This window comes from Bos indicus, chromosome 1 (assembly GCF_029378745.1).
Source record: "Bos indicus isolate NIAB-ARS_2022 breed Sahiwal x Tharparkar chromosome 1, NIAB-ARS_B.indTharparkar_mat_pri_1.0, whole genome shotgun sequence".
Lineage (NCBI taxonomy): Eukaryota > Metazoa > Chordata > Mammalia > Artiodactyla > Bovidae > Bos > Bos indicus.
This window is the reverse complement of record NC_091760.1, coordinates 107,423,890-107,444,069: the sequence shown is the minus strand read 5'-3', so window position 1 is coordinate 107,444,069 and position 20,180 is coordinate 107,423,890. Positions and strand designations below refer to the sequence as shown.

Here is a 20,180-nt window from a genome sequence, read left to right as displayed (position 1 = left end):
CCCAGATTTTTAAGTTTCATTTATAAATACTGTAGATATTTAAATTGAGAAAGAATATATGCCCCTTTTTAAAAAATTTTTTTTCAGTCTGTGCTGTTTTGCAGAAATAAAGGGGTATGTTTTTATTTTTCTACTTGTCTGTCCCTTTTCTTCTGTTGTAATAAAGAGTACAGGCGGGCTACTGGTGTGAAGTAAAGTAGCATTTTGCCTGAGCATATTCAGACAAAATTTTCTCCCCCATCAAGCTAAATGGCTGCCTTTCAGTCAGCCTTGAAAGTTACCGACTGTACTTTTTTCTTTGTAACTGAACTGCATAAATGCAAATATATAATGTTAATCTTAGATTTTAAGTATAGTTTAAAAGTTGTTATAATAATAATTGCAAACAAAAGTTTTATGTACCAAGACATTTAGTTGCAGTCAGTTGGCCTTTTCCTGTTATTACCATGAGAGAAAATAGTATTTCCTTTTTCATTTAATGGCTTGTTTGTTTGTTTAGAAAGTTAGAACATCTTTACTTGGCATTTTTATATAATTTTATTTATGTATTTATTTCTGGCTGTGCTGGGTCTTTGTTGCTTTGCACAGGCTTTCCCTAGTTGCAGCAAATGGGAGCTACTCTAGTGTTTTGCAGGCTTCTCATTGCAGTAGGTTCTCTTGTTGCAAAGCTGGTCTCTGGAGCACAGGCTCAGTAGTTGGCGGCATACGGACTTAGTTGCTCCGAGGAATGTGGGATCTTCCCAGACCAGGGATCAAACTCATATCTCTGGCAGGAGGCTTCTTCACCACTGATCCATCAGGGAATTCCTATTTGCATCTTACTAAATCTCTTTATGCTACTGATTTATATCATTTAGTTCTAATTAATGTTGGATTTGTTATTTGACTTGTTTCTAGTTCTTACTTGAGGCTGATGTAGCCAAACATATACAGTGAGTGTGAAATACTACTTTTTTTAAAGGGTGAAGTTGAACAAATCGCTATGATGAAACCAAAAGGCCAGACTGAACACGATGAGGGTATGCTTGAATATTTAGAAGATATAATTGGTTCTGGAAGACTAAATGAACCTATTAAAGTCTTGTGTCGGAGAGTTGAAATATTAAATGAACACAGAGGAGAGAAGGTGAATCTTCCATAGACTTTTGTAAACCAGAATGTTTCATTTATTGATTAACAGATTATACTAAGCCAGATAATTCAAGTTATGATAGACCATAATTGTTTAAGCTAAGTTTTATGTTTTCCTTATTAACATTTCAGAGAAACAATGTTTATGAATGTAGTTTGTTTTTATCTAATGTTGGCATATTTTAAATTGATTGTTCAATACACTTAATATGAACAATTTCTATCCTTTTAACTTTTGTAGTTAAACAGAGTTAAGATGGTAGAAAAGGAAAAGGATGCCTTAGAAGGAGAGAAAAACATAGCCATTGAATTTCTTACCTTGGAAAATGAAATATTTAGAAAAAAGAATCATGTTTGTCAGTATTACATGTAAGTACCTTAATTTATCAACTTTTGTATTAGTTTCTGACACTAAAATCTAATCTGTTCTCTTTTCCTGTATTAGAGAAATGTGAAGACTGAAGTAAAAAAAAAAAATTCTGCAAGTGGTTGTGATGAATTTATTAGAGTTTTTTGGCATAGTAGTGAAGTTAATTTTTAACTATCCTACTTGAAGTTGGGTTCACAAATATCACTATGCTTAATACTTAATAGTTTTACTTATAAATTCTTTTTAATTCATTTGATAGCAGATCTAATTGTGTTATATGGAACCTATTTTGTTCCTAATTGCTTTGACCCTGGGTTGGTTTCTTCCTTCCCCCTTCAAAGACCTAGATACTTTAGAAACTGCTGATTTTACTTAAAATAGTTTGAGAGTTTTAGAAATGGTACTTTAGGATCTCTGATAGCTTTTTCTCTCTCTCTAGTTGGATCTCTGATAGCTTTTTCTCTCTCTCTAGTTATGATTTGCAGAAACGAATTGCTGAAATGGAGACTCAAAAGGAAAAAATAAATGAAGATACCAAAGAAATTAATGAGAAAAGCAATATACTGTCAAATGAAATGAAAGCTAAGAATAAAGCTGTAAAAGATGTAGAGAAGTAATAATCTTTTGGAAAGTACTAAAAGTAGATTATTTTATTACATGTATGTGTGTGTGTCTATATATAAACTTAATACAAGCATATGAAGGCAATATATTTGCCAGCATATAAAATATTATAAATGGTTTCTTTTTGCAACCAAAAAACTGAATTGCCTTTCATCCAGTTGATGATTATCACAGGTTTGAGTGCCCAACTCTGGTCTTAAATAATGGAGGATGCTACCCCCTAGTGGCAGAACCCAATAATACAAAACATCATTGCAAAAATGGGCATTTAACCTGACAGGTTAGTTGTCTTAAAGTTTTATCATTACTTTTTTCATGGCAATCTTCAGTGATACCAGGATCCCTTACCTATTCAGTTTTCTTTTTTTGTATTCTTTAAAATGAGTTTTGCCTATTGTTTTTTTTAATGGTCAAATTTTTATATTCCTAGACATCATAGTCACTATTTCCAATCTAGCTTTGAAGGACAAAATAACTCATAACCACACATTTTAACAACTTCTTCAAATATGGATGGAGAGGAGGGTTAGCTTGAAGCAGGTAGTATTAGGATCCTACTTTATAAGAACTTGGTACATTTACATAGTGTTTCAGGCAAGGTATACAAAGTCGCTTTAAAATACCTGAATATCCAAAATAGTGACTGATGATTTTCTTACTTTGCTAGGAAGCTGAATAAAATTACAAAATTTATTGAGGAGAACAAAGAAAAATTTACAAAACTAGATTTGGAAGATGTTCAAGTTAGGGAAAAATTGAAACATGCTACAAGTAAAGCCAAAAAACTAGAGAAACAACTTCAAAAAGATAAAGAAAAGGTAGGTTATGTGGGGGAAATTCTTAATATTTCATGTCTGATGTAGTTTTTGTTATTTTTCATGAATGTTCTTGCCCCTTAGAGAATGAATTGGAATTCTGAATGTTAAATGCTTCAGGATTTATCTCTGAACCTAATTCTCCCCCTCACCCACTATGGAAATCCTGCATCCATTGACTTTGAGTTTTAGAGCTTATGTATCTGATATATATTGTTGGAGAATTATTTACCAAATCGGTAATCCTATTTTGGTGACAAAGTAATCTTCCTAGAATATATGGTTTAAAAAGAGGTTTTTGGCTACATATCATAGACTTTTAAAAGTAGTACCTTTGTCTACAGAAATCAAGTTAAGAATATCAGCAGAAGTTTCCCCTTAGAAAGGAGGGGAGAGGAAGCCATAATTTATAGCAAGGGGTTGATTAGCTAGTTTGAAGTTTTAAAAGATGATGAACTTTAGACCAGAATGCCTAATTTGCTGGCACCCAGACTAATAATTAATTTGGAGCATTTCAAATATATTCACAGTTTAATCAGGTATTAATAGAGGCAACACTGAAAGCCCTTCCCCTCAAAAAAGTTGTGTACCATATATTTACATGGTACTTATAGGCTCTGCTTTACCTTATAAGCAAATGCATTTATTCACAAAATACTTTGTGTGTACAGTAGTAGCACTTTTTATATGAGTCAGTGTTTGCAGGAGAACATTTTGGGAAGTGTTTAATTTCTCCTGTTATAGATAACCAGAATAAACAAAATACCAATGGATGTCATAGTAACCCCTAAATTGGACAGAGTAAGCCACATGTGACCTAAGTACAGTTATTAGCCTTTGGACACCAACTGTGAAAGAGTGATTATTACTGAAAGGTATTAATGGAATAAATTAGTCCCATGTGGTGATTCTGAAAGGGTAAAGTTGGGAAAGATCTTAGGATTTGAGAGAGACTAGGGGGTGTAACGGAGAAGGTGATGGCACCCCACTCCAGTACTCTTGCCTGGAAAATCCCATGGACGGAGGAGCCTGGTGGGCTGCAGTCCGTGGGGTCGCGAAGAGTCGGACACGACTGAGCAACTTCCCTTTTACTTTTCACTTTCATGTATTGGAGAAGGAAATGGCAACCCACTCCAGTGTCTTTGCCTGGAGAATCCCAGGGACGGGGGAGCCTGGTGGGCTGCCGTCTGTGGGGTCACACAGAGTCGGACACGACTGAAGTGACTTAGCAGCAGCAGCAACAGGGGACGTAAAGGTAATATGTGGTAAGTTGTAATGTACCACGAAGGGTACTTTAAGGAATTCCATGTACTCGGACCATGTTGTAGGTGAAGGAGGTTAATCACAGCATAAAGTTAGAGCAGAAGGAAGAAAGATATAATGCCCAGCCAAGGAGAATTGTCTTTTGTAAGGAATCAAGAATTCATAGAATTATCTTAATTCTATGAATTAGACTGAGAATATAGAAATTGCAGCATATGGTTAAGGAAGTATACTTGCTAAAGCTAGCTGGTTCAAACCTAATTAAAATGAAAACTGCAAAGATCTAGAAGATCTTGAGAAATGCTTTTAAATAAGTCAAATATTAATGGTATTGGATAGCCTAAAGGTACATGCTCCTAGTAACTTTTTAATTTGTTTTATAATCTTAGGTTGAAGAATTTAAAAGTATACCTACCAAGAGTGAGAATATCATAAGGGAGACAACAACTAAAAACAATGCCCTTGAGAAAGAAAAAGAAAAAGAAGAAGAAAAATTAAAGGAAGTTATGGATAGCCTTAAACAGGAAACACAAGACCTTCAAAAAGAAAAAGAAGTAAGATTTCTTTATCAGTTGGTGTTTATTTTGATGGCTTTTTTTCCTCCTATCTTAAAGATTGTTTTTATAGTAATAGTAAAAAATGAACTGTTAGAATGAAAAGTTTGGGCTTTTATCTAACATCCCCAAAAATAGTCAACCTAGACTATCCTTTTTTTGTTTTCTGCTTTCTCATTTTAAAAAGATGTTAACTGAGAATGAGAACTTAAAGTGGTAGAAGAAAATGCATATCAGATACTTTGCTTTATGTGCTATTCTCTGTTAATGTTGATTTAATCATCACATTTTTCTCTTAAATTATTTTCTTGGTAATTTAATTGGTTACTACCTGTATATGCTTGGGACCACACTAACCATAGGTTGACATTTCCCTTCTTTACTTTTGTAGCTCTTGTGTAATAGTTTTAAAGCTATGGCTCTTGTGTTAATTCTTGGTTGCTTAAGTCAGTTAAATATAAGATCTTTGTAAATTATACCTCAGTGAAGTGTTTCGGGGTTTCTCGACAGACTAATATAAATTGATTCTGTTTTGAAATATGGACATGTTCTAATATCATCTATAAGAGTTTGTAAGTAAGATGCCTATGGGATAAAGTGGCTAAGTATCATACAGTCACTTTCCTAATAGAATAAGATGAGTTTTTCACATTTGCTCATTTCATGTATATCAAGTAATCCCATGTGCCTTGGCATCCTAGGTTAGTGACAAAGCCAGGACTCATATCTAGGTATCTTTGGAGCTAAAAACAGGCTCTGCTACTTACGAGTGAGTGCATGACTTTGAACAAGTTATTTAAACTCTGACCTCAGTTTCCTCAAAATGGGCATAATGATGATCGTAGGATTGTTGGGTTAAGGAATTAATACATACAAAACATTCAGGATAGTACTTTGAACATATATTCTACAGTGGTGTGGGTGTGTATGTGGGTGGTCATGATTTTTTGTCATTTTAGTCTCTAAATTGAGATAGAAGGAAATGGCAACCCACTCCAGTATTCTTGCCTGGAGAATCCCAGGGACGGAGGAGCCTGGCAGGCTGCCGTGTATGGGGTCAACACAGAGACGACTTAGCAGCAGCAGCAGCAGCTACCTCATTAAGCTGTTATTAAATCAGTTGGGGAAAGACTTTATATACCATAAACATTCACAACTGGGCAAAAACTGTTAGTCCATTCACTTATGAGAGTTATTTCTATATATTGTGCTTACATAATCTATGAAGTTAAATTTAAAATGCATGGTTTCCACTTTGGTTTAGGTTTGAAAACACGTATTTCAGATTAAGTGGGGCCTATCATATTTTAACAGAGTCGAGAGAAAGAACTTATGGACTTCAGCAAATCAGTAAATGAAGCACGTTCAAAGATGGATGTAGCTCAATCAGAACTTGATATCTATCTCAGTCGTCATAATACTGCAGTGTCTCAATTAGGTAAAGCCAAAGAAGCTCTAATGGCAGCTTCTGAGACTCTCAAAGAAAGGAAAGCTGCAATTGGAGATATAGAGGCAAAACTCCCTCAAACTGAACATGAGCTAAAGGAGGTAAATCTTTACTTCTGTGTTTCACATGAACATTGTTTATCAACCCTAGTTTTATTTATTTTCATACATATTTACATGTTTTTTTTTAATCTCAACATCTGGTGTGACTGATACATAGATTTTGTTGCTGTTGTTTAGTGTAATCTTTCCCAAAAGAAGGGTGTTAATGTTTCATTACTCTTATCTGATACAAGTTAAATTGAGACTATTAAGAAACTGTGTTATCCCCTCAAATGTCAAACAGCAAATAATATTGCTATCGCCATCATTATTTCCCATGGAAATAATTTAAACAAAAGAAAGTTTTTGTTTCCCTAAATGTAAATGTAGACAACTTATGCAGTGATACAGGAAAGTCAAATAAATGTGTGTGTGTGAACAAATATGCAAGTCAACTGTCTTAGTGTATTTTTCTATTTTTGAACTTAAGGACATTCTTTCTTTGTTGGGACTGCAAGTTGTTAAACTAATCAAGACATCTTACTTAGTTCATCAATCTTCTCTCCTTGAGTAAGGAATTTCATAACATTAATTTCCAAAGCATCATTAAGCAAATTGCAATAGAAGATGCTCTTTGAAGTGAAATGACACTGAAAATAGTCTTTTTCATTTTAGTAAATGCACACTGATTGGTCATCAGAAAACTTCATGGCCATGTAGAATTTAAATGTAAACTTAGGTTATATTCAGTTATGATTTCTGTCTTCTTGGTGATTCAGTTTATTTTTGGGTGAATTGTGTTTATAACTTAAGCTTTTACTTGAAACCAGTATGATTGGTAATAGAGGTAATAATTTAAAACCAAGAAATGAAAGAGAATGTCAGTTGGAAAAATTGCTAAATAGGTAGATTGAGAAACAGAGTTAGGATTTTTGTGTACGTGTGAGAGGGTTTCTCTTTTGTGGGCAGCCTGACGTTTTTGTATAGAAACAGTACTGTTCACTTATCACATTTCCCTTCGTTTCAGAGCTGTGCTTTTGTTTTCCTTGGTTTAATTGGAATAATGAATTATACTATATAACACTAATGTAATACATATTAAATGTATTATATAGTTTATTATCTATTAATTTAGAAAGCAAACCACTTTCTAATCATAGCCATACCCAGTCACCCATATCTAGAGTCCTATATTGAGATCTATTTTTGATTAGTTAAGAATATAAGAATTAGGAAACATTTATGCATAATTACCTGGAGAAGGAAATGGCAATCCACTCCAGTATTCTTGCCTGGAGAATCCTGTGGACAGAAGAGCCTGGCAGGCTACAGTCCATGAGGTCGCAAGAGTCAGACACGACTTAGCAACTAAACTACTACTACTACTATGCATAATTATATGGTACAAAACTGGGATTTCCACAACCCTAGCTCTACTCGTTCTGTCAATCAGTGCACTGCTCCTAGGACTATATTGAGGTCGTTCACCTTATTATTGACCCAAATAATTTATGCCCCTTTTAAAATAGAAAACCCATCCATATTTTTCAAAATCAAAGCAGCAAGCAGTTACAATGTGATGGCAGAGTTCTGGTTCTGGTGTTTATTGTTGACCTTTTCTTATGTTGTAATAAGGGTGTCTGCTTTTGGGATTCATTTTCTTTACTTTCACCTTTAGAAAGAAAAAGAACTTCAAAAACTTACACAAGAAGAAATAAATTTCAAAAGTTTGGTTCGTGATCTTTTCCAAAAAGTTGAAGAAGCAAAGAGTTCCTTAGCAATGAATCGAAGTAGGGGAAAAGTCCTTGATGCAATAATTCAAGAAAAAAAATCTGGCAGAATTCCAGGAATATATGGACGACTGGTAAAGTAAATTTATTTATAAATAACTATATTTTTCTCAGATATTATAATTTTCTTAAATAACTGTATATTAAGTGTTTTTTAAGCATTTTGCTCTTACACTCAGGCATGGTAAAATTCTTTGTGGTATGGATCCTTTCACATTAAAAGTTAAGCAAGTGCAAGTACAAGTCGCTCAGTTGTGTCCAACTCTCTGCGACCCCATGGACTATACAGTCCATGGAATTCTCCAGGCCAGAATACTGGAGTGATAGCCTTTCCCTTCTCCAGGGGATCTTCCCAACCCAGGGATTGAACCCAGGTCTCCTAAGGAGCATTGCTGGTGGATTCTTTACTCCTGAGCCATAAGAGAATCCCATTAAAAAAGTTTGGGATAATTATAGTCACTTTAAGAAAATGATCTAATTCTACTGATAAACTTAACTACTTTTTTCTTTCAAAAAATAAGAATTTGATCAATTATATTCTGAGCTTTATACCATCATACTGAAGGTTGTAACTAGAGTTTAGGAAAATCACAAAGGATGATGTCAAAACCCAAGGCTAGGGATAATGGGTGCCTGAAGCCTGAGCTCCTGAACCTGAAGAAGGAAGGGAATTTGGCCATGGCTAGAGGTAGCTGGAAGGAAGTGAGGAAAATAGATACCCCGTTCATCTATTCTACCATTTCTGGCTGGTGCCTCACTTTGTCTTAAGCTGGAAAGCCAGAAGAACCAATTAATGCACTCCCTGAATCAGTCTTCCAGAGAAGGAAGCAGAAGAGGGTGATTCAGAAGGGCAGATGAAAATTACCCAGCATAGTTGCTTCCATGTCTGCATATCAAGGACTTCCACCTTAGTTTTTTGAAGATACACAATTTGATCATATTCCTTTGCTCAAGGAAAAATGAAACTAGTTGCTTAATGTTACTTGATAGGTAAGTTATTAATAGACAAACGATTTCCTTAGATGGTTTTCAATAATTCAAAGTTGTATTATTCTGTAAGTTATTTTGCTTATAATTTAGGTTTCCAATCTTCACATTATACATTTTCACTTACATGCAGTGAAAACAGTTCTGTTCATTTTGTGCTCATTAAAATTTCAGACTCTGTATATCCATAAGTTTTTTTTTTTTTAAGATCGATAAAAGCTCTAGTAGTGATTGCCTCTGCAGAAGAGAAAGATAGAATGTGAGGGACACTTAAATTTTTCATTGTGTTCCATTTTTGTACTTTTGTAAACTATGTAGGTTTAGTTCTTCAATTAAATGAAACTTGACTATGAGGTACCATTTCACACCAGTCAGAATGGCTGCGATCCAAAAGTCTACAAATAATAAATGCTGGAGAGGGTGTGGAGAAAAGGGAACCCTCTTACACTGTTGGTGGGAATGCAAACTAGTACAGCCACTATGGAGAACAGTGTGGAGATTCCTTAAAAAACTGGAAATAGAACTGCCTTATGATCCAGCAATCCCACTGCTGGGCATACGCACTGAGGAAACCAGAAGGGAAAGAGACACGTGTACCCCAATGTTCATCGCAGCACTGTTTATAATAGCCAGGACATGGAAGCAACCTAGATGCCCATCAGCAGATGAATGGATAAGAAAGCTGTGGTACATATACACAATGGAGTATTACTCAGCCATTAAAAAGAATACATTTGAATCAGTTCTAATGAGGTGGATGAAACTGGAACCTATTATACAGAGTGAAGTAAGCCAGAAGGAAAAACATCAATACAGTATACTAACACATGTATATGGAATTTAGAAAGATGGTAACAATAACCCGATGTACAAGACAGCAAAAGAGACACTGATGTATAGAACAGTCTTAAGGACTCTGTGGGAGAGGGAGAGGGTGGGAAGATTTGGGAGAATGACATTGAAACATGTAAAATATCGTGTAAGAAACAAGTTGCCAGTCCAGGTTCGATGCACGATACTGGATGCTTGGGGCTAGTGCACTGGGATGACCCAGAGGGATGGTATGAGGAGGGAGGAGGGTTCAGGATGGGGAACGCATGTATACCTGTGGCGGATTCATTTTGATATTTGGCAAAACTAATACAATTATGTAAAGTTTAAAAATAAAATAAAATTTTAAAAATAAATAAATAAATAAATGAAACTTGAAAAATCTATATGAAATAGTAATGAAATGATCCTGTGCCTAATTCCCTGCTGATTGTGCATTGATTTTTTTTTTCCTTCCTCTTATTTATTAGGGGGACTTAGGAACAATTGATGAAAAATACGATGTTGCTATTTCATCTTGTTGTCATGCATTAGACTACATTGTTGTTGATTCTATTGATACAGCCCAAGAATGTGTAAACTTCCTTAAAAGACAAAATATTGGAGTTGCAACCTTCATAGGTTTGGATAAGGTGGGTATTTATAATCTACCTGTATTTTAGTTTTTAAGTGCCAGGTGTTGACTGATTTTGAATCCTAGCTTTTTCTTCATAGTTACTTCAGTGAACCACCTAATAGATTTTGAGGATTATATTAGGCTCTAGGGGTTACATCGTTGTGAAAAAAAAAGAAACTTGTACTGCTTCCCCTAAAGTAATATGCATTCCTATGTTGGAGTGACTGGTAGTTTGCATTGCTAACTTCCATCTTCAATAACTACTTTTTTTGAAAATAGAAAAATACTTAGATATAATTCATAATCATAAAATTAATTATTTTAAAATATATAGTTCAATGGATTTTAGTACATTCACAGAATGTACTAAATTGATTGTTCAACCATGACCACGATCTAATTCTAGAATATTCATTACTCCAAGAAAGGAACCCCATACACATGAACAATCAATAACCCTTGTTCTCCCACCCACCCCACCCCCACAACCTTTAATTGACTTTTTGTCTGGATTTATGTATTCTGGACATTGTATATAAATGAAATAACATATTATATAGCCTTTTGTTTATGGCTTCTTTAACTTAGTGTTCAAAGTTCATCCATGATGGAACTTTGCTGGTGGTTCAGCAGTTAAGACTCTGTGCTTCCATTGCAGGTGGCAGAGATTTGATCCCTTTTATAGGAACTAAGAGCCAGTTCCCTGTCTGCTCTTTTTTAAAAAAAGGTTCATGTTGCATCATCAGCACTTCAGTCCTTTTTATTGCCAAATGCTCTTCCCTTCTCCATTATATTCTATAGCACATTTTGTTTATCCATTCATCAATTGGTGGACATTTGTGTTGTTTCCATGTTTAGGCTGTTTATGGTTAATACTGCCATGAACGTTCATGTACACAGGTTTTTGTATACCAGCTTTTCATGTGCTTATTTATTGGCTATTTCTTTATTTTCTGTTCAGATTCTTTGCTTATTCGTTAATTGGTTTGTCTTGCTGTTGTAAGAGTTCTTTATATATTTTGGATATAAGTCTCTTATACATAATTTGCAAATGTTTTCTCCCATTTTGTGAGCCATCTTTTCATGTTCTTGTGATACATCCTCTGAAGCACAAATTTTAGATAGCAGTCTAGTTTATTTACTTTTGGTTGCTTGTGTTCTGGGTGTCATATCTAAGAAGCTACCATGTAATCCTAATGGCATCGTGATTTACTTTCTGTGTTTTATGAGCTTTACAGCTTTAGGTTTTACATTTAGTTTTGTAATCCATGTTAATTTTATAAAGTGGGGGGTCCAGCTACTCTTTTGAGTACTGGGTTGTTTGGACACCTTTTATATTCTTTCCCCATTGAATTTTCTTGGCATGCTTGTCAAAAATCAACCAATCATAAATGTACGAGTTTATTTCTGGCCTCTTATTTATGTCTGACTTTGCATTGATATCACACTGTCTTGATCATTGTAGATTAGTAGTAAGCTTTAAAATCAGGAATCCTTTAATTTTGTTCTTTAATATCTTTTTTTAATATATTATAAATGGGATTTTCCTAATCTCATTTTCAGATTATTTATTGCTAGTATATAGAAATACAGTTTCTACATATTGATCTTATGTTCTGCAGCTTTGCTGAATTCATGTTAGTTTTAATAGTTCTTTCATGTGAGGATTCCTCAGAATTTTAATATATATAAGATCAGATGATCTGTGAATAGAGATAATTTTACAATATCTTTTTCTTAAATAACAATAAAGTAATATTGTGTAGATACCAAGAACTTTGTATACATATCCTTATGTTTAACATGTGTATTCTATAAATGATACCTAAAGAAAGGTCTTTTTCTTCTTTTTTTTTTAGATGGCAGTGTGGGCAAAGAAAATGACCAAAATTCAAACTCCTGAGAATACGCCTCGGTTATTTGATTTAGTAAAAGTAAAAGATGGGGCAATTCGCCAAGCTTTTTACTTTGCCTTACGGGATACCTTAGTAGCTGACAGCTTAGATCAAGCCACACGAGTAGCTTACCAAAAAGATAGAAGATGGAGAGTGGTAACATTACAAGGGCAAATCATAGAACAGTCAGGTAATAGTTTTTTTCCTTTGCCGTTGAGTCTATGTACTCCTGTTGAGGGGATACATACATTTAAGTCTGACTTTTCTGTTCTCTAGGTACAATGACTGGCGGTGGAAGCAAAGTAATGAAAGGAAGGATGGGTTCATCAGTTGTTGTTGAAATCTCAGAAGAAGAGGTCAGCATGTACAAAATTATAGTCGAGACATTTTTGTTAAAGCAGCTTTATTGATATATAATACACTGTAGAACATTCTACTATTTTAAATGTACTGCAATCATATTTTCAGTTTAACAGTTTGAACTTTCTATAAATGGCTAGTGTGTAAGCTGTGGAATTTCATATGAAGCCTGTTAAAGTTCTAAAAGTATGTTAATTGAAAAGTATTTACTCAACATACATGTCTTTTTCTGTTATCACATTTGGATCATATAATTTATTTCACGGTTAACTTATTGTTTGACATTTGTTTCTTCACAGTTACTGCTGTATTACATAATTATCTTTTGTATTTCAAAATAATGATTTAAATTGTAAATATAGCAAAGACTTCTGATATGTTTCCAGATTTTTATCTCAAAATATTTTATGTTTCCAGAAGTAAAATAGAATGTCAAAACGCCCAGAAAAACTTATGTTCCATTATCACAATCAGAACACTATACTACTTTCTTCCTGAAAATTCTGAAGTAGTTTATATTCTTCCTCTTAAATATTTGCATAGTATACCTTCACTGTAACTATAATTGATTATACAACACTTAAGATTGTCTTTTCACCTGAACCTATGATGCAGAAATTAGTTGACCATCTCCTAAGCATTGGTTTTAGAATTGGAACTGGGTTGTTTGGTGTGTTTCTAGTCTTTTTTTTTTTTTTTTTAATTGGAAGATAATTGCTTTACAATGTTGTGTTGGTTTCTGTCATACATCAACATGAATCAGCAATAGGTATACATATGTCTCCTCCCTGTTTTTCTAGTCTTTAAGATCAGAAGTTTGGGTTTTCATCATTTTTGTAAATTGCTGTTAATCTGAAATAATTCTTGTTGGAGTAAACTCACTGGTAATATTCTTTGTAGGTAAATAAAATGGAATCACAGTTGCAGAGAGACTCTCAAAAAGCAGTGCAGATTCAGGAACAGAAAGTACAACTGGAAGAAGCAATACTTAGGTTAAGGCATAGTGAACGAGAAATGAGGAATACACTAGAAAAGTTTTCTGCAAGCATCCAGGTACCTTTTTACCAAAGCTGCAACTATTGGAATTCAACAGCAATTTGGCAGAGGCATTTTACTGTTTGCTTATAGTTTTTAAAATACAAGGGGGAAGGGGAGGTTGGGCTAGGGTCTGTTGATTTTTGTTTCCTTGAGTACTAATAGATAAATGTCCTGTCACAATGTTGCTCCAGCCACAGCTATTTCTGGTTTCCATTTGGACTGGAGAGAAATGTGTCTTCCCTTAACAATGACCCTTTATTTTATTCTCTTTACAAAGGGGAAAGTTTTCTTAATTATAAAAAAGCAATGCATGCCCACAGCCTCTTAAAAAAACAAAACCAAAAAAAAAAAAAAAAAACTAAGAAAGTTTTTAGAAAATACGTGAAAAATTATCACCTTCAGTTTTTGTGTATGTTCTTTAACTTTTAGTGGCAGTATCTAGTTTGCGTGTATGTATTTATGTGGTAGATGTTGATATACATACTAAATTTGCATATGGATTTCTGTAGTCTCATAGTAACTTCTTGACTCAGTAATTAATTTCCTTTTCAAGCAAATGTAATTTGTGTGCAATTATATTGACATAGTTTGTACCACAGTTTGATAAAGGTTTTTCTGTGTTGGCTGTGTACACCACTATGTTTTAAATATTCTTGTTAGGCATACCTTAATATGCTTATCCAATTATTTCCTTAGTCCTAAAATTGTAATTATCACCCAGTATGTATACAGTGTTTTTAAGCATTTGGCACATAATGCCAAATTGTTCCCAAAAGTTCTAATTCATTTACTAGTGGTAGCATATGCAAATAATTTTTCTAAGTGAACAGTAAGTACTCTCCAATATTTTGTAAGTTTGCTACACAGATGTACTAAAAAATAGTGTTTAACTTGTCTTTATAATGAGTTTATACATTTCATGTGTTTTGTTGGCCATTTTCAATATTTTTATTTATTGTTCATGTTTTCTGCCCTTTCCTGTTAGTTTTTGTGTTTTTCTTAAAGATTTTAAGTACCTTTTTAATTTAAAATTTAAAGCAAATATTATTGTAAGTTAAAATATTGACCTTGAATTTTAAAACATTCTATAGCGTTTATCAGAGCAAGAAGAATATTTGAATGTCCAAGTTAAGGAACTTGAAGCTAATGTACTTGCTACAGTCCCTGACAAAAAACAGCAGAAACTGCTTGAAGAAAATGTTAATACTTTCAAGACAGGTATGTTTAAGTACAGACTTTTTCCCCTATATTGTCAAAAACAGGTTTGTAATATTTGTATTGTTTAAGATCACAATTTGTAGAATAAAAAATAGATTATATATATTTAAGTGACCACACTGTTTTACAGTTTTTATTTTTATTTCATCCTCAGAAGGTTGTAAAGTAAGTACTAATAAATTAAGTATGTCATTTGACAGATAAAACTGAGGCACAGAATGGTTTATATAATTTGCTCAAGGTCACATAACGTATGGTGGTGATACAGGAATTCAGGATGAAGGCAATCTGATTACAACACCTGTGCTGTTAATGAGAACTTAAAGAACATACATTTTTCTTTTCAGAACTTTTTTCTTCATGTGTATATATAAACATGTAAGTGTTCTACCAAAGTTTTTAAACAAGAAAGGGAATTAGTTCACAGGCTCATAGTCAGAATTGGCTTTGACATTAAAATCCTCTGGTCATGTACTTGAGCAGCCCGCTTCTATTTCCATGTTCAGGTCATGTAGTCACTCAGTCATGTCCAACTCCTTGTGACCCCATGGCCCGCCAGGCTCCTCTGCCCGTGGGATTCTCCAGGCAGGAATACTGGTTGGAGTGGGTTGCCAGTTCCTTCTCTGGGGGATCTTCCTGACCCAGAAATCAAGCTGAGGTCTCCCACATTGTAGGCAGATTCTTTACCATCTGAGCCACCAGGGAAGCCCACTTCCATGTTGGCTTCAGTTAAATGTACATAGGTAAGCATCTTATGGCAGGAGGTGGTAACGGTGAGTTTCACAGTATTTCAGTGACCCCAGGAAACAGCCTTCGTCACATCAAGAAAGGCCCTTTTTATAGTCTGGTTCATGAGCAAAGGAAGACAAATACTGATTGTTTATCCATAAGTATTAGATGGACTGGAATTGGAGCAATTATCCACATGTTTAAAAAATGAGGGAGTTTTCTTCCAAAAGAAAAAGAAGTGAAAAGATTGTAAGCAGACAGATGTCCACTGTGCACATTGCATATTAATATATACGTGTATTGTTTATTTTTTGTAGTCATATTTATTTATATTTTTAATATTGAGGTATTCACTCAAAAAGTATCTGCTACTGACCAAGTTTTGTTTTAGTACTATTGATCAAGCAATGAACAAAATAAAGTCCCTCTTTTCAAGGAATTCACCCTTAAGAGATAAGGAAACTAAACAAATACATCACATACTGTAACAGGTGGTGCTAGGTGATAAAAGTAAAACCAGGGAAATGGAACAGGATGGGGATTCAGATAGACACAGTGGTTAGGCTAGTGCTAGAGATTTGAGCAGAGACCCAAAGGAAGTATGAGTGCAAATGTGAGAGAAGAGCATTCCAGGAAGAATGTAGAGGAGAAAGTAGAGGCCCTAGGGCAGGAAGTAGTCTGTCAGAAGTTTCTAGCAAGGAAACCAGAATCCCTAGACTTAACTGATAGAAGAATCCAGATAATGTAGAGCCTCATAGGCCATGTCTCCAGGGGAAATTAAAAGCCACTGGAGAGTGACATAACCTGACAGGACTTTTTTTTTTTCTTGCATTTATTTTGGATTTGTATTTTGTTCTTGCAGACAGACTTCACCCTAGTCCTCCTTCCCCAGGGTACCTATAGTATTTGTTACTGCCTTTGATGGAACCTAGTGGTCAAATAAAAAATAAATCTTTTTCATTTATAACAACACTCTCATTGAGAGACTACAAGAATTTGTATTTTATTTGAAAAAGACTGCTTGATTTTATTAGGAGCCCTATATATATATATATATCTCCTCTTGTGGAAGTACTGGTTATTATTAGTAGACTCTCAATGTCTGATATGGAAGCCCATTTATTCAGGCATATCTTTAAGATTAAATGTTTCATTTTACATTAATTTAGATTTTTAAAAATCTGGCAAATATGTGGACAATAAAAGGAGCAAGGTGATATGAAATAGTGATGTTGAAATTATAAATTACATGATGCCCATTTTCCCCTATTTCTAACAGACATGCTACTATAAATGGGGGAATTTAATGTATGTTAGGTACTTGAAAATAAGGAAAATGATGTTCTGAAGAGTGGAACCCTTTCCAGTTGCATACTTGGCCCATCCCAGTATAAGTCATGATGCCATGACCCCACAGCAGCTGGTACTCTACCTCACAAGGGAGCTAAGCACACAGACTCGCCACTGTGAGCAATACAACTCCTTCGATAAATAATAGTGTCTTAGTATCCTTAAGGGAGAGGGGAGAGTTAGAAGACTAAAAGGGGGGCAGGGTTTTGTTTTGCCTTTTTTTTTTTTCTTTTTTTTTTTTAAATCAAGTGATGATCTCAGAAATACAAAAAATAGACACTGTAATTAAACTCACTAGATGGGCTTTTAAAATCAGACTAAGAATTCTCTGATAAATGTGAAACAAAAAGATGGTTGTAAAATGTGGAGAATATTGAAATTCCCTCTTAGAAGAATAGACAGTCAAGAGGAAACAACAGTTAAGTCTTTTCTTTTCCTCTCAGCAAATCCTACCTGCTTTCTCCTATCCTAAATGCTACATACCTCCCACAGAAGCTTTATGGAGTTTCTTTACATAAGTTGGCACTGTTTCTGCTTCCTTTCTAGACATAGGTATCAATAGCTTGAACCCCTTACCTTTTTGCCACCTTCCATCTTTCCTACATCATATAATGATTAGGGTTCAGATATGGAGAACAGAATCCACTCTGGCTAGTATAAATATGATTTTTGGTGTGGGACTGTGTATTTAAGAGAGAAAAAGATTGTTTATAGGATCATTGTGATAACTTAAATTCTAGGCTAAACGCTAAGAATAATTTCCAGAGCAACTCTGAAGAACCATGAAAGAAACCATACTGCCTTTTCTACAGTTGAAAAGCCATGTATCACATTAGGAAGATGACACTATAACTGCCAACAACAGAAGCACATTGTACCTATCGTAATCCACCCCGTCAAGTTAATGCCATTGCCTGTCAGTTTTCACAAACCTTTTGACAGGACATCAGAGCCTCTACTACCACCAAGAAAACTTTTCCATGACTTCCAGCAGAAACATGCTCAGTTCATCACTTTTGCCATCCAAATTATATGATTTTTTCTTGATTGAATGAACTTAAATTTATGTCTGAACAGTAGGTACAAGGGAATCTAGGAAGTGTAACTTAAGAGCCTTCTGTGCCACAGAGAAAAGTACCCCTTTATTCTATCTCCCCCACTTTGTTACAGGGAAGAGAATTCGAGGTTAGCAGAATTAAATAACTACTTCTTCTTCACCCCCAGTCTGTAGTTGAATACAGAGTCTAAGGGTAAAAGATCATTATGAAACAAAGTCAAAGTACCCTATAAACTTCTGAAAAGAGCTTCACAGTGTGAAGCCATTAAGAAATATGGGTTACGTTCACAGCTGAGCCAGAGAATTTAACTATATGTTGTAACACCATTTGTTTTGATAAAGGACATTTTGGTTTTGTGTTTGGGGTTTTGCTTTTTTTTTGAGGCCCTTTTCCTCTAATGTTTAAAGTTTCTTTTGCATGTATCAGGTTAAGTTGTATTGACTGGAGAGATTTATTGAATGCGTCTAACAAATGATGCTTATTAGTGTAGAAACACAAATTAATTTTACTTTTTTTTATCCCCCAGAGTATAACAGTGTGGCTGAGAGAGCTGGTAAAGTGGAAGCTGAGGTTAAAAGGTTACACAATATCATCGTAGAAATCAATAACCATAAACTCAAGGCCCAACAAGACAAACTTGATAAAATAAATAAGCAATTAGATGAATGTGCTTCTGCTATTACTAAAGCACAAGTGGCAATCAAGACTGCTGACAGGTAGAGTTTGCATACTACCCTGCCTTCCTCTTCCCTACATCACACTGAAAAGGGGATTAATATTTAAATTTAATGTCTAATAAATGTTTCCTGTTACTTATTAAGATCTGACATTGTTACCTAGTAGGATTTTAATAGGTGGATGCCAATAATAAATTATCGAATGATTAGTTTTTAAAAACTGATAAAACAGGTATGGTTTAACAAAATGTGGTTATGTAACTCCCCAGTTGTGAGGACATAGAAGTTAGAGTTTCATTTCTCTGGTTTACGGGAATAGATGGCAATTCATTTAAATAGATCTAGGTCTTAGGAGAATAAGAAGGATGAGAATTAGCATAATTGTTTTAGTAACTGAAAATTTTAATTATTCCATTGTCCCAAAAAGTTTTTAATACATTCATAATACAGGTCTTGTTTTAAATTTTAGAGTATTAAAGTATTCTGTCATAAAGCAAAGTGTATATAAAATGTTGAAATGTAAACAGCTGTTTGTCTTAAAATTATAAACTGGTTGCATAGTGATTATCTGGTTATTTGGTTATTGCAGTGTCCTTTGTTCAAAGGTGCTAATTAATAAGCAGCGTTTTACCTAAACACAGTTATCAGTCACAGGGAAAAAATAATTGTGTGTGTGTGTCATTGTCATCCCCATTGTCCTTTGTCCCATTTCCTCCCCTCACTCTGCCCAAAACACTTATTTTCCCTGACTTGGACCAGGAAGTAATTTACTTGAAGGTATAGTTTAAAGAATTAAAGATTTAAGACCCTCCAATCTGATAGGAAAATGACAAGACTATAATAATACAATGGACAATTTTGCTTCATAGTCTTAAGATTGAATGAAACTAAAATTTTATATAAGGAAGTTTCATTAATTTATACTGAGAATTTAATAAAATATACAACATCCCACAAGTGTGTGTATAAACATAAAAACCAATTGAAAGATTTTTAGTAAAACAAGTTTTTAAATCTGATAGAAAACAATGTCACATTAATGTCATGAAAAGTTCTTAATATAAGATTTTTGCTTGTTTAGAAATCTTAAAAAAGCACAAGACAATGTCTTACGTACAGAGAAAGAAATAAAAGATACTGAGAAAGAAGTAGATGACTTAACAACAGAGCTAAAAAGTCTTGAAGACAAAGCAGCAGAGGTTGTAAAGAATACAAATGATGCGGAGGTAAGATGTGGCGAGGGGAGAGGGCACTATTTGAAGCAGCAGAGAATTGTGGATGACATCAGTACCTTGTGTAGTAAGCATTCAGTAGGTTATACTTCTAACTATATTAACTTCATCTGTGTAATACAAAATGACTAAACTTTTCTGTAAATAAAAACAT

The 20,180-nt window shown here is 34.2% G+C and overlaps 1 protein-coding gene across 3 annotated transcripts in view; it reads left to right on the top strand.

Moving 5' to 3' along the window:
- SMC4 (structural maintenance of chromosomes 4) overlaps window positions 1-20,180 on the top strand; it is a 33,997-nt gene that overhangs the window by 10,230 nt on the left and 3,587 nt on the right. For all 3 annotated transcript variants that reach the window (XM_070792391.1, XM_019960137.2, XM_070792399.1), the window contains 14 exons: window positions 962-1,126; window positions 1,373-1,500; window positions 1,974-2,114; window positions 2,793-2,943; window positions 4,593-4,757; window positions 6,072-6,305; window positions 7,924-8,109; window positions 10,324-10,485; window positions 12,329-12,554; window positions 12,641-12,720; window positions 13,625-13,777; window positions 14,854-14,980; window positions 18,644-18,833; window positions 19,876-20,020. In XM_070792391.1, coding sequence (XP_070648492.1) covers window positions 962-1,126; window positions 1,373-1,500; window positions 1,974-2,114; window positions 2,793-2,943; window positions 4,593-4,757; window positions 6,072-6,305; window positions 7,924-8,109; window positions 10,324-10,485; window positions 12,329-12,554; window positions 12,641-12,720; window positions 13,625-13,777; window positions 14,854-14,980; window positions 18,644-18,833; window positions 19,876-20,020 — 2,253 coding nt within the window. The remainder of the gene's footprint in view (window positions 1-961; window positions 1,127-1,372; window positions 1,501-1,973; window positions 2,115-2,792; window positions 2,944-4,592; window positions 4,758-6,071; window positions 6,306-7,923; window positions 8,110-10,323; window positions 10,486-12,328; window positions 12,555-12,640; window positions 12,721-13,624; window positions 13,778-14,853; window positions 14,981-18,643; window positions 18,834-19,875; window positions 20,021-20,180) is intronic.